Genomic DNA, 14,987 nt, shown 5'->3' on the forward strand with positions numbered 1-14,987 from the left:
CTATTTAACTTCCACAAAAATGATACTGAAATCTGCATTTGAAAACCATACAAAAAAGTAAAATGAATGTCAGAAGGAAACATGAAAATGTAATGGGTAAAATACATGTTGCCAACATTTATTGTAAATGAAGTCATTGGAATATCACCAGACTATATTATTTACAGAGAATACACAAAAATTGTGCACATTCCAGGTGAAATATGTACATAAGCTATTAATAAAAGCATATACTAACCAGCCACAATGACACTGTCATTACGTGCTGGACCAAATTTCAGTGTCATCTCATGTTTATGTTTATGGACAGCCAAATGATCCTCGTTGGTAAAACGCTGTGGCAAAAAGTTTTAAAATACAGTTAAGATTTTCAATTTGATCAAATAATTAAAATGATAAGGAAATTCATTTCCACAACATGTAAAACCACCATTAACAATGAAATAGCAGTTTGTTAACTATAAAAAGAATCTATTGTTAGTAAAGATAAACATAATAGATTTTAAGTATTTACACAGAAACCCATGGCCCAAGATTAAGCAATACTGACATAATACTAGGTCACAAAACTCATTTGAGAGTATTTAAAAGCACAACCAAAGGTAAAGACACTATACATATAAATATCATTTGGATACTAAAACTAGATCATTAATTTTTTTGTTATATCTTAGGAGAAATATATACTCCATTGTACAGCGTTTGTACTGTACTTATATGGACTTCAGATTACTTACCACTTTTAAATTGAGAATTTTCTTACAAAAATATTCCTGTACAAATTAAGAAATAAATCACATTCTTTATGTTACCAAGTAAAAATATCTGTTATAATCCAGTGAATAAACAGCAAATACAATAAAGCAGTTCATTCTAAAATATTAGAATTTTAACTTAAGATAGCTACAAGTGATTTTTTCACTTGTTTCATTTCAATTCTTAAAGCACAACGAAAATGAAGCAAAATTACTTCTAAAGTTACAATTAACTTGGATAGTGGATGGGCCCTACATATCAGAGGTGACTTTATGATTACAATGCTAAAAAAACCATGTTGTTTAAATATCTCCTGATTGTGTCTGGCCATCAACCTTTATGAAGACACTCCTTATTGAGCAATACTTGTAACAGAAAATAGGGAATACTTTTTATTATTTCAGAAGAGTAATGATAAAGTGCTAAATAAAGAGATCTAAACTTACTCTCTAGTCTATATCCTTAAGAATGGGGATGTTAAAATTACATGTATTTGAACTTGGCTCCCCTATGACATCAAAATAGATTTCTTCTTTTGTGGCCCCATCCTCCCCCTCCCCAATTCACGACATCCTTTCATGCAAATAATCTGCAGGGTTATCTTAGAACAAAGTAAATAAAACATTTTCCATAAAAGTGTAACACTGAGAACCTGGCCAGCAGCCCAGGAGCTATAGAAATCATTTCCTCTCATTTGTAACCCATTATGCTCTTCACAGTGCTTTGGTTATAGCACCTATCAAATTACACTGATATTTTCACATGTATGTCCTTTTAAGTAGGCTGAGTTTCTACTGTGAGTCCCCAAATTTCAAATGCTAATTGAATGAGCTCTTTACAGTAAGATTTAATCTTCAAGTCCAGCCTAAAGAAAAAGAAAAAAAACGACCCAAACAACCCTGTTGATAGATGAGTTAAGCATTAATTTGGCTATATTTTGTTAATAAGTGTGGCTTATCACTAAATCTTTAGGTTACAATGGAAAATATCTACTGTTATATAATTCCTCTTCATAACTGCTTGTATTTCCACTGAAGGTGAGGCTTTAGATTCAACAGTACCTCTACCTCTTCACTTATTCATTCACTAAAACTTACTTCACTTCACTTACTGAGCACAAACAATAGGTACTGGAACTATAAGTCAGTTCTTACCCCACTCAGGTGCTATCTTCCTATTGCTTTATCATAAGAATTCCTCCCAAGTTTGGAAGTATAAAAAGTAGTTGTGCGTTGGTAGACTATTGAATAACAAAATTCTTGGAGAATAAACATGTCTTAGAATTTGCTATCATTACTGCACTGCTTATTACTTTGCATTATCATTTTAAATGTATGTGTCTTATGTCCCACTAAAAGTAGCTTAAAACAAGATTCACTTTATATTTCAAAGAACTTAATAATAATGGCTTCTCCACTGAAGGCAATCATTAAACACGAAATGAATCCACTTTGGTAGAGGTCTCAAATTTTTAAACTGCAAAGTCAGCATAGTTAACAGATTAAGAACATGGAATATTAATCTCCAAGGAATTTTTAAAAATTTTTTAAAAGATTTATTTATTTATATATAACAAGCACTGGGTACAGTCAGAAGTGAGGGAGGATGAGAGGACGCACCAGCGCCAGAGCGGGGAACAGAACAGGCAGACTGACGAAATACACTGAGGGGAGCAGCAGACGCGGCAGGAGAGGTCTGAGTGCCATGTGGGACTCTCGCAGGCCGGTTGGGGATTGAACCAGTGCTGCAGAGGCTGCAGGCAGCTTCGCAGCCCAGCAATCAACTGCTGTGCCACCAGGGGAGGCCCAGGAATTTTATTCTTGAAATGACTTGGCCACAAATATCCAAATCAAGGAGGAACTATATACAGACTTAAGTACTATCATATTTTATAGGAAATGTGAAAATGGCACCAAATTTAACCTTAAGTGAAAATAAAAAGCTAAAGACCCTAAAAAGATATTTAGGATCAAATGATTATTAAGAAATGCAAGTAATATGAATGTACAAGTTTCATTTAAGGTCTACAGATAAAATTTAGATACATGCTATTTTTAAAAGGGTTATTGATCATACAATGGTATTATTTATACACAAGAGGAAAATACACTAAAATTGGCCTTTGATACAGGTGAATTAAACCTTGGCTACCATCTGAGCAAATTTATTTACTTCTAAGAAAACTCAAAAGCAATCTTGTCAACAGGTAGTTGCCAGGAAAAGATATATATGTGTTTCTTTGTGTGTGTACTCACACACACATACATGAATGAAATGTATTTTTTTCAACAAATATTTAAAAAGAAAGGTAACCTAACAGCTGAGGGAGATCAATCAGTTGAATATCATAAAAAATCAGTTGGTATTATAAAAAAATATCTAGGAAATGTGTGTTTCCAAGGCTTGATCACTCTCATAAGACTCATCAGAATTAACTTCCTAAGAAATCAGTCATTCTACATTTAACTCACGCAGTCACATTCAGAATATAGATTATGCCTATTAAATGAAATAGGTATAACTAAGTTAGAAAGTCATCAAGCCAATAGTTCATTTACTATTACTTTCACTACTTGAAAGATTATTCAACATCACCAGTTACTGCTGCTCATACAAACACACATTCTCTCTTACAATAATATATAGCACCACTCAAACTTCAGGCTAACTATAAAATTAATCTTTATCTCCTTTATGAAGCAGCTTATAGAGTGTAAATATCCTACCAAAGAAAACAATTTTCAAAGAGAGTGATATCAAGAAGCAAGGATGTTAATAAGAATTTCAACATTAAATGAATCTTTCACTAAATTATCTCACTTTATCTCATTCATGAATTCAAGGGAAGGACACATTGAAAAAGAATGAAATTAACAAATTTTTTTCTGTGAGATGCCGAAGATTTAGTGAGGCACGTAAGAGAGATTTAAAAGGAGTCAACAGTTACAAGACCCTCTCTGAAATGGTTATCAATAACATATTAAAAATTTTAATAACCTAACTGAAAATCTAAATTTAACAAAACACTTTAGTGTGTCAAAGCAAAAATTCAAATTTGGAGTAATTTCATCATTTACTGGTGACAAAAAATAATATTAACTAATCATTATTTAATTGATGCTTCTAGATTTTGATTTCCTAGGTAATATATGACTCTAAACAGAGACTATACCATTTCTGCACACAAGATTATAACAAATGGATGATACTGATATTAGCCAGGTAATTACTTTATTCAGTAACAGTTAAAAACTATATTATAACATAGATTATTTTAGGAAACCAATATAATCAAAAAGTGTTACCCAGAAGGGGCCTCCCTGGTGGCACAGGGGTTAAAGACTCAGTGCTATCAAGCTATCAACAGCCACTGAGGCATCAGTTCAATTCCTGGCCAGGGAGCTAACCCACATGGCACAGCAGACATCTCCTGTCTTACCCGCTGCTCCCCTCAGCAGTGTTTTTCAGTAGATCTGCCTGTTCTGCTGCCCACTCTGTCACCGGTGAATCCTCTCAACCCCCCGCCACCTCTGGCCTTACCCCAGTTCTTGTATGCATAAATAAAAACAAATCTTTAAAAAAAAAACCCAGGATTGGAGTGTTCATGATGAGGAACAGTGCTTAGAGAAACTTAAAATATTGCTATAGCTTTAAAAAATACATTGGCAAAATATATGAAGAAGCTTAACAATGTGTCTGTACACATTTGACCTGGTAATTCTATTTCTAAAAATGTATTTTAAGGAATTAATTAGATGCATATAAAGGATAATGGCAAAAGGATATTCATCTCAACTTAATAGTACTGAATTATGTGAAAAGCCCACAATAGAAGAGTGGGTCAATTAATTATGGGATATGCTTTGGCAAAACACTATATAGCAACTTAAATCCATTATTTGAATTATCACATAAAATGCACTTGATAATATGATGTTTGCATACAAATAGAACACAAAACAGTATGTGCAATATGATCACAATTTTGTTTTAAAAGTGAAAGGGGGATAAGGATTCAGGAAATGCACAAAGTGTTAACTGAAATTCCCTGATTTCATTTTTTCCCTTTAAACTTTTGTCAGCATTTTCTGTAATAATTTCACACTTAAGAGGAAATAAAAACTCTGTGTTATAAACTGAAAAAGTATACATGCAAAAACCTGGGTTCAAAAATACCTTGAGATTTGAGCATTCCATTTAAGGAATGCTTTACTAGATATGTAATACAAGACTAAGCATGGGTTCAAATTTATCTCCAATTCTTAAAATTTCTGTGACTCAGAAATTCAGTAACATGTTTAAGTTTGATGGCTCAACTGTAAGATGAGTCCAGTAATACCCATTTCACAGGACTGTTTCACAGATTAAATATGGTAATTTACATAAATTTAGCACGGTGACTGGCTAAATAAAAAAATGTTTTAACTTCATTGAATTCAATGCTTTTATGAACCTTTAGTTCCTCAAATACACTTTTTTAAAAGATTTACTTATAAACACAAGAACTGGGGTATAGGCCAGAAGTGTGTGTGGGGGGGGGGGGGTGAGAGGATTCACCAGAGACAGAGTGGGGAACAGGCAGATCGACCGAAACACACTGCTGAGGGGAATAGTGGGAGAGTCAGGAGAGGCCTGCTGCGTCATGTGGGAAGCTCCCCGATCAGGGATCAAACTCTTGCTGCAGTGGCTGCTGAAAGCTTCAAAGGTTGGGTCTTTAACCCCTTGCGACACCAGGGAGGGGCCTTCTGAAATACTTTTTAAAACAACTTGGAGTACAGATGCATAGCTGACATGGTAACACTTGTTACAACTTTTGGAAGTTCTATTCTGTGGTTCACAGGTAACTTCTGTGTGTTTCTGAAGTAGAGTTTTTTGTTATTATTTTGAATAAACTTTTAATTATAGAAAACTTTTAAATTACAAAGAAGTTGCAAAGACAATATAGAAAGTCCCTACAGTTTCAGTTCCCCCCAATGTGACTCTACATTATTGTGGTACATTAATTTATCAAAACTAATAAACCAATATAACATATTACTATTAAACTTTCATCTTGGTAATTTTTTTTTAAAGATTTATTTTTATTTATTTTACAAGCATTGGGTACAGTCAGAAACGCGGGAGGGTGAGAGAATTCCCCAGAGCCAGAGTGGGGAGCATAGCAGGCAGAAGGACCGAAGCACACTGCTGAGGGGAGCAGCGGGCGGCAAGAGAGGTCTGCGCGCCACGTGGGACCCTCCTCCAGTGGCCAGGGAGCAGGCAGGGATCGAACCTGCGCTGCAGAGGCTGCGAGCAGCTTCGCAACCCAGCGCTTAACTGCTGCACCACCGGGGAGGGGAGGCCCGGTAATTTTGTTTTAAAGTTTAAAAGTATGATGCAGCTGAACCAGACCAGATCCAGTTTACTTTTTGCTATGTCCCCAAATTTAAAATCATCTCTGAAAACTGTGATAATGATTATTAATTGTCCCTTGATAGCTAGTTCTCTCCTCCCTTCAATAAAAGAACTTCTGAAATTCAGGTGGGCACCTGACAGCCCCAAATAAAGACTTTTTTGCAGTCAGGTGGCCAAATGCTGAGTTTAACCAAAAGAACCATGTGAAAATTATTTGCATTACCATTAGTGCCCCTAAAAAGGTGCTGTGTATCCATCTCCTTTCCTTATTGTGAAATGTGGATTTGTCAGCAGGTGCTAGGTAAGAATAAATGTCACATGTTGAGTATGGTAGAGCTAGCCAGCCCTGAACTTCGATTTCTGGGCTGTTAAATAAACTGTCTAATCTAGGTTGCTTTTGTTTTAACATGTATCTTAAGTAATCCAAAGGCCTAAACATTTTCCACCCCTAAGGCTATGATATGACATAGCCCCTAGAGGTACTGTCTTCTGTGCAATGGAATAAATAGAAAAGCAGTGGTTTTTAAATGGTGACTATATTAAGGAAAATATATCTGTATGTCTAAGTTTTGATATGCTTACTTTCTCTATTCAAAACTTCCAAATCTCCTTTCTGCTTTTCACTCATAGTTCCTATGGATAAACTGTCCATGGTATCATCTAAAATTAGTTCCTCCACTTGAGCAATGGATCCTACACTCCCTTCCTACTTAAGGAATCTACTCTTGTAAGGGTCTCTCTCTGCAGCGTCAAATATGCTGTAATAATCCCACTTTAAAATGCAAAAAACAAACAAAATGCTCTATCTTCAATTCTCCCCAAGTTCTCTCACACTGCTCTCTTTAAGTTTATCTTCAAGAAAGTTTTTATGATGACTCCATTTCTAGTTATTCCCATTCTCTCACCAACCATCTCCAATCATATTGTCACTGCTGCTTCACTAAAGTTACTCTTATCAATGTCTCAAATAATCTTTATATTTCTAAATCTAGTAACAAATACTGAATAGTTATCCTATCAAGTACAATGATATCCCATCCTATCAACTTTAATAGTCTACTTTGAGACACTTTTTCTGCATGGCTTACAGGATACAATTTCCTTCACTGTTGTTTCTCAGCTGTCCCCCTTTTCCTGACTTCCACATACTGGACTACCCTAAAGCTTAGTTCTTACCCTTCTTCTTTAATTATACTATTTAAATATATAAGTAACACTAAGCAAAGAAGGGAATCATAGATTATCAGACAAAACATTACAAATCTTGACAACATAAAAATAATACTTATCATAATGTTCCTCATTTATTTTAATATTAGAGAGATCTTATAAGAAATGATCTATGGCATATACGTATTCTTATGTTGAATAACAGGTTTCTTTTCCTTTTGTTGAATTAAATAAATTTAAATGTAATGTTTATTATTTTTAAAAGGTATGTGTATTAGTAAGGAGTGAATCACAAGAAACAGAAACCATTTCACTTCAATTATAAAAGAAAGGAAGGGAATTCGAGGTTTGTCTGAGAATGAGTTTCCAAGAGTTTCCAAGAACAAACACCGTAAAACTGGTCTTTGTCCAAAGGTTACCTCTAGAAACATTTAATTAGCTATAATCTAGAGATTACAAAATCATGTATTTAATCTCCAGCAAAATGAATGACTTGAGTAATAACACCTATTTCTCCATTTGACTCAGCATCAAATTCAAGGAGTAAGTTGTGATTTATCAGAACAAGTAAATCTGATTAATGGAACCTAAATAATATCCACAATTCTAGTTGCAAATATTTCTAAGAACTGTAGCTTTTAGCTTTCTTGACTTTATAGAAGAATATATCAAATATATCTGTAAAATACATGTCAATGCAGTTTATTTCTCTTTATGTCCACTGTTACTACCTAGTCAAAATCATCACCTCACTTGACCCCTCCAGTATTAAGAGACTCCCTCTTACTTCAAACTCAGCAATGACTTTTCACTGAACTATAAAAACCCAAATACCTTTCATTTATTTATTTATTTTTAAAGATTTTATTTATTTATGCATACAAGAGCTGGGGTACAGGCCAGAGGCGTGGCAGGGAGGGATGAGAGGATTCACCAGAGACAGAGTGGGGAGCAGAACAGACAGACTGACTGACTGAAATACACTGCTGAGGGGAGCAGTGGGCAGTCAGGAGAGGTTTGCTGCGCCATGTGGGTTGTTCCCTTGCCGGCCAGGGATCGAACTCATGCTGCAGAGACTGTAGATTGCTTCATAGTGCAGTGCTTAACCCCTTGTGCCACCAGGGAGGCCCCCACCAGCCCCCCCCCGCCCAATACCTGTTAGAGTTCACAGAGTCCTATAGGATATGGACCCTACTTTTCTAACCTCATCTTTTGCTGTTATCTTCATGATCACTATATACTCCAGTCTAATAGTCTTCTTTCTGTTCTTAAATATACCTAAACCTTTCCTCCTGAGGGCTTTTACAGAAACTGTTCCTTAAGTCTGGAAAACTCTTCCCAAGTATGTGCAGGGTTTGATCCCACATTTTTTTAAAAAATTTATTTATGTAGATAATAACTGGGGTACAGGCCAGAGGTATGGGGGCTAGAGAGGATTCACCAGAAACAGAGTAGGGAACAAAACAGGCAGATGTACTGAAATACACTGCTGAGGGGAGCAGCGGGTGAGTCAGGAGAGGTCTGCTGCGCCATGTGGGTATCTCCCTGCCGGGGAACGAACTTGTGCTGCAGTGGCTGCGGACTGCTTCATAGGCTGAGTCTTAACCCCTTGCACCACCAGGGAGGCCCTGCTCCCACATTTTCATATCTTTGTTTAAATGCCCTCATGAATCTATTTATAGTAGTACCAACTTATCTTTACCCTGCTCAACATCATGTAAATTAAAATCATGAGAATCCACTATACTATCACCAGCATGACTAACATTAAAAGACCATACAAAACAATCTTGAAAAGAGAGAACTGAACTAGAGAACTTACGCTGCCCAACCGGAAGGCTTATTGTAGAACTAGTCATCAGGAGTGTAGTACTGGCATAAAAGTTGATTGATTGATGAAAGGAAGACAGAAAGTACAGAAATACCATCTGATTTTCAGTAAAGGAGTTGAAGTAATTTAATGATAAAGAAAATTTTTTTTCAGAAAATGATGCTGTTTATCTGTAGAATCATATGGGGAAAAGTCAGCTTCAACTCCTCTCATTGAATATGCAAAAATTAATTCAAGATGGAACTGAGACCTAAATGAAAAAACCAAGCTTCTAGAGGAAAACAATGGAGAACAGTTTTGTGGCTTAAAGGCAGGCAAGTGTCTTAGACAGTCACACAAAACAAAAATGATAAATGAGAAGAAATTAGCTTTCAATAAAATTAGAAATATCTATTCATCAAAAGATATTACAAATACTAAGTAAACTACAGATTTAAGGAAACTATTTAAAAAAGAAATGCTATCTAGTATATATAAAGAACTCATAAAATCTAACAAGACAGACAACCCAATTTTGGAACACAGGCAAAAAAGATTTGAAAAGGTATTTCTAAAAAATAAGGTATACAAATGGAAGCACACGCAAAAAATGCTCATCTTTTCAATATCATCAAAGAAATGCAAATTAAAATCACATGATAAATCATACAATGAAATGGCTAAAACTAAAAGATTGCCAAGATCAAATGTTGGCAAGGATATTTCATTAACAAGACCTTTTACACATGTTGGTGGGAATGTAAATTGGTACATCTGTTTTTGGAAAGCTATTTGGCAATTTCCAAAAAAAACTGAACCTATATTTATCATATGATCATGTCATTACCATCCTAGGAAATTAAAATATTCATACCAGTTTCATTTGTAATAGCTAAAACATTAACTTTATTCTTTAATTCTTTAGTGTTAGTTATTTTAAGATTAGAATATAATAATAGCAATGAATTAATAATTTAAGGGCCTGTTAAAAACACACTGAAATAATATTTTTGAAACAGCACCAGAATGTTATTTCCTGAAAATGCTTCCACACATGCTCTGTATTAAAGATGTTAGTCTTAAGAATATTAAAACATCAGCAACACTCTTAAGGGTAAATATAATAAGAGCTTAGGAAGTAATAAAATTTCCATACAAGATAATATATATCTGACTAGGCATTTTATCAATGATTTTCAGGCAATAATTATCAAATGAAAATACTTTTAAACCCGGATTTTTGTTCAGATTTTTCCACCTTTCCATGGTATGCCTTACCGCCTCCCTCCCAACACTGTATTTTTAAAAAATTCAGGCATTCTATTAAAAAGTATTTCTTCCCAAATTTTTTGTTTTCTTTCAATCTCCAAAATTGTACAAGATATTGTAAGAGAAACCACTTAACAATGGTATCCATATCTTCAGTGTTTTAATAAATGTGAGTTTACAAAATTATTTAAAGTAATTTATATATTACCTGGCCACATCCAGGGGCAGTGCATAGAAAGGGTTTGTCATCACTCATATTCCACAGGTCCTTGTATTGCCTATAATGAAACATTAGAAGGGAAGACTAGATGTCTTAAAGTACAGGTTTTTAAATAAATAATAAATTTAAACGTAATATTTTATTTTCACTAAGCTTGCCTCATTTCTTATTTAAATTTGAAATAAAACACTTTGACTGATATTTTAAGCCTATCTTTCATCTTCTTATTATGAGTCGACAAATATATGTAACATAGATATTTTATATTATAGAAAAAAGGGGAGAAACCTTGGTCTATCAGGTTAAATCTTTCATGTTCAACATTATTAACAGAAAAAAAGAGGAACTGGATGAAGGCGGCCAAAAGGTACAAACTTCCAATAACAAGAGTTTTATGTTATAAGTTTAACTCCTGGGGATGTAACATACAACATGATGACTACAGTTAACATTGGTGTGTGATATATTTGAAAGTTACTAAGGGCGTAGGTCCTAGATATTTTCAACACAAGGATAAAAAACTTAAAAAATCTGTATGAGAGGAGAGATGTTAACTGGTTACTGTGGTAATCATTTCACAACAGACCTACATTATTAAATTCTGTACCTTGAACCTATTTAGTGCTGTAGGTCAATTATCTCAATAAAATTAAAAAAAGAAAAAAGAATGAATGAAATAATGAAAAAAATCAACTCTTTTATCCTCCATGAAATAACGAATCTAGTTAACTATTATGAATGTCTTATTAAAACCTTTAGGAGAGAACACAATGGGAAATTTTTAATGGTTCAATCAGGGTGACAATACTTGAATTCATAGGTTATCGGACAAAAAGTGGGACAAATGGACATTACATACTTCCTAAGATGATGCAATAGAAAACAAATCGAGGTTCTTAGAGAAAAGAGAATCAAAACTCAATCTAAGTTTCTACATCCAACCACTGTACAAGGAAATATAGGAGACAGGAAAATATATAAAACAATACAACCAGTATGCTATCAGCCAAATTCTATAGCATAAAAAACCTGGTCTCTTTAACAAATAAATGTCCTGGGGAACAAAAGAAGAGAGGGAGTTGGGGGAACTGTTTTAGAGTACAAGGGGTTTAATAAGCATACAATGTTTATTAAATGAAATATGGGGAACTTTAAGGATTCTGATTTGAACAAAAGCATCACAGAAAGATAGTTCAAGATTATTCCATTTTTTGATTTATAGTTTATTATTCTTTCCATCAACTTGTAGGTTTAATTTTGTGTTTGCGTCAATAAACTGCATTAGACACAACTATTAATTTTGTAACACTTCTTTTTCAACACTAGTTTGCTATTATAGAAGCAATTAATGTGGCCAAATATATTTGGAAAATGTTGGAGTACATTTTTTAGGGAAGACTTTTCAGAATCTTTAATATGGTCAAGTGAAATGTCTAGAGGAGCACCTAGAATACAGCATTTTCCCCAAATCCACCTGCTACCTTTTTCACAGCATATTTCATTGAACTAGTATTATCTGAAGTCATTTTAGGAGACATTAAAACTCTGAAATATGTTTATGCTTGTCGTAGTTAAATATACTTGTATCTCTACTTGATAATTTAAAACGCGAAAAGGTTTATGCAATCTGAAGAGAAACCAGAGTGTCTACTACTTGATAATTTAAAACCACAAAGAGTCAGCTAAACTTCATACTAGATAAATGTTTTCTTATTTAAGGGAAAAAAAGGAGTTATTTATCTAGATACAATTTATGAAAATATTTATAATCTAAAATATGAAAAATGGCTACAAATACCAATACTGGATACATACCTGCCAGAATTCACACGTAACTTGAATTTCATAAGTTGAACAACTTATCACGTCCTCTTTTTCATGGCAAGGATACTGGGGGAAAAAAGTAGTTTCACATGGTAAGAATTAGTTTTGAAATACAATAGATAAAAAAATACTCGAATTATTATAGTCTCTAACAATCATCCAAACATTAGTCACTGTTAAGAATAACTTCCCCCCAACAGCTGGAATCTATTTCATAGTTATGAGTACTGCTCCTATAATATACCCAACTCTACCACAAAAAGTTTAAAAGAGAAAAACATTTATTCAGAAGACTTTCAGTTTTTAAAATGTAGTTTGTGGTGGTAAGGTTCTCACTCTAATTCATCAAAATCTCTTCATTCCATAATATAATTAATGTATATTAGCTACTCCTTTCCTAACTTTAAAAACACAGCTATTTTCTATCAGGGCAAGTAAGCATAGTATGCTAAAACTACCCAGGTCAGTGATAGATTTTTAAACTCTGCTAATACTTCATCTTGCATTTACTGAAACCTCATCTAGTATTGAACAGCATGACCTTATTTTTATCCAAATAAGCCAAAGGCAACATAAAGGAACATTTCTTTTTCATAATTTTGCTTATAAATGTGTTGTCAAGAATGTCTTGTCCAAAAAAAAAACTGGATGATTCCTATGGGAAACCGTGGAAATAGCCACAGTTATGAACCCTGGATTCAAGGGTATCTAATGTAAACAATAGGAAGAAAAGTTTTTCCTAGTCCCAGCAAAACCTCTATTGGAATAGTTTTCATTTCTTCATTCACATCCAACTTTATCATGTTGCCTGTGAGAAGAGGGAAAAGAATGCTAAAATAGTATGAAGGAAACCTGTAATACTTATGCTTTTGTCATTACCAATAGAATGTCAGTTCAGAGGGCAAGAACTTATCTTTGGGTTAGCATCTAAAACAGTGTCTAGGCTCACAGTATCACTTACTCATTAAATACTAAAATGTGCTCACTTTGGTAGCACATACACTAAAACTGTAGTCATTAAATATTAAGGAATGAATAAATAGCTGTATGATAAAATTAATCAAATAAATTCACTTTAACTCAAAATATTCTAAAACTATTAAGAAAATGGAGTTAAATTCAGGAAACATTTAAACACCAAATATGCCAAGACACAACGATGAAAAAAAATCATCCCTGCACTCAAGAAACTTTCAGTCTAGCTGAAGAAATGAATACAGAAATATAATTTTAATTACTTTGGTAAGAATGAGAGTTAAAACACTGGGAATACAGAAGCTGTGCTGATTGATCAGGTAGTTCTAAAAAAGGCTCCTGTGTGAGTTAACCTTGGTACCTTTCTCTTTTTCACCCCCTCACCTTTAATTTTTTAAACTGTCCCCTTTCTCTACAGAAGCTCTTTTACCTACACAGCAGCTTATTTCCTAGCCAACCAATAAAATGTCCCATTCCCTTATTACTATTTTCTAACACCTAGCTGAGATAGCTACAAATATAAGTGCCTTGAGATACTCCCCTGCCAGACTTAAATATTTTCTCTTTGTTAATAACTGAATCTTACCCCTCTAAATCTAGGTTTATCTCTGTTTTAGAGCAAGTTTGAAAATATATTCATAGGGAAGCCTGGAAAGAGAGCTTTTGTTTCACTATAAATTGTTGGGGGAGGCCGTTGACTAAAGAGAGAGAACTGTTAACATATTAAAGTAACTCACTGGCAAGCACCCATAAACTATACTAGATGAAAAAAAAAACTTATGAAGAATGTACAGGAAGGTTCTAGGCAAAAGTGAAAAGTCCACTTCTCTGATTTCTCTAATCTCTCCAACTCTTCTTCCTTACCATCATGATCTACCACCATCAAAGTTACCAATTTTTTTCTTCAATCAACAAATATTTGAGGGTCTGCTGTGTACCTGGGAACTCTGGATGTTAGGGACATAGTAGTGAATTAATGTAGACACCTAGGCTCAAAATTTTTCAGAATAGTGAGGGAATTTATACTGCTAATCAAGCATGCAGCTCACCCCTCCTCTCTCCAGTTTTCTAAGACCATTTCACATATTAACATGTATATGTTCCTCATATCTTCTCCATTTCATTGCTATGCATTTTATTTCAGAACCCCAAACTTGGTAAAAATTATACTACTGAATTTCACTTCAATATAGCAGAGTAATTTTATTAGGTATCCCTATCCACATAAATGATCAAACTTACATAATTCTAAAAAACCTTTAAGCTGAAGTTTTATTTGGGGTTCAGAAGGATGCCACTGTTATGCCCTAATAATAAGAATTAAATTACAACAGCGAACTAAGAAGTTAAAAGGAACTATAAATTTGTTCCCAGAAAAACAGAGAAAAGCAAAAAGAAGAAAATTAAATACTACCTAAATACCACCATTTATAGATAACAACTGTACATACTCCAAACTTATCAATGCATGGAGACACTAAATTTAAAAATTACAAAACTGGGCCTCCCCTGGTGGCACAGCGGTTCAGTGCTGGGCTGCGAAGCTGCCCGCAGCCTCTGCAGCACCGG

The 14,987-nt window shown here is 34.1% G+C and overlaps 1 protein-coding gene across 3 annotated transcripts in view; it reads right to left on the reverse strand.

Moving 5' to 3' along the window:
• ATF2 (activating transcription factor 2) overlaps positions 1-12,466 on the reverse strand; it is a gene marked incomplete at both ends in the record, with an annotated part of 55,772 nt that extends 43,306 nt beyond the window's left edge. For 2 of the 3 annotated variants that reach the window (XM_084229075.1, XM_084229074.1), the window contains 3 exons: positions 239-335; positions 10,608-10,677; positions 12,435-12,466. In XM_084229075.1, coding sequence (XP_084085201.1) covers positions 239-335; positions 10,608-10,677; positions 12,435-12,466 — 199 coding nt within the window. Of the gene's footprint in view, positions 1-238; positions 336-10,607; positions 10,678-12,434 lie in introns of those variants that run through there. The other variant, XM_084229076.1, reaches the window with a different exon arrangement.
• Positions 12,467-14,987: the final 2,521 nt, after the last annotated feature.

Source organism: Talpa europaea (genome assembly GCF_964194135.1).
Source record: "Talpa europaea genome assembly, chromosome: 1".
Taxonomy (NCBI): Eukaryota; Metazoa; Chordata; class Mammalia; order Eulipotyphla; family Talpidae; genus Talpa; species Talpa europaea.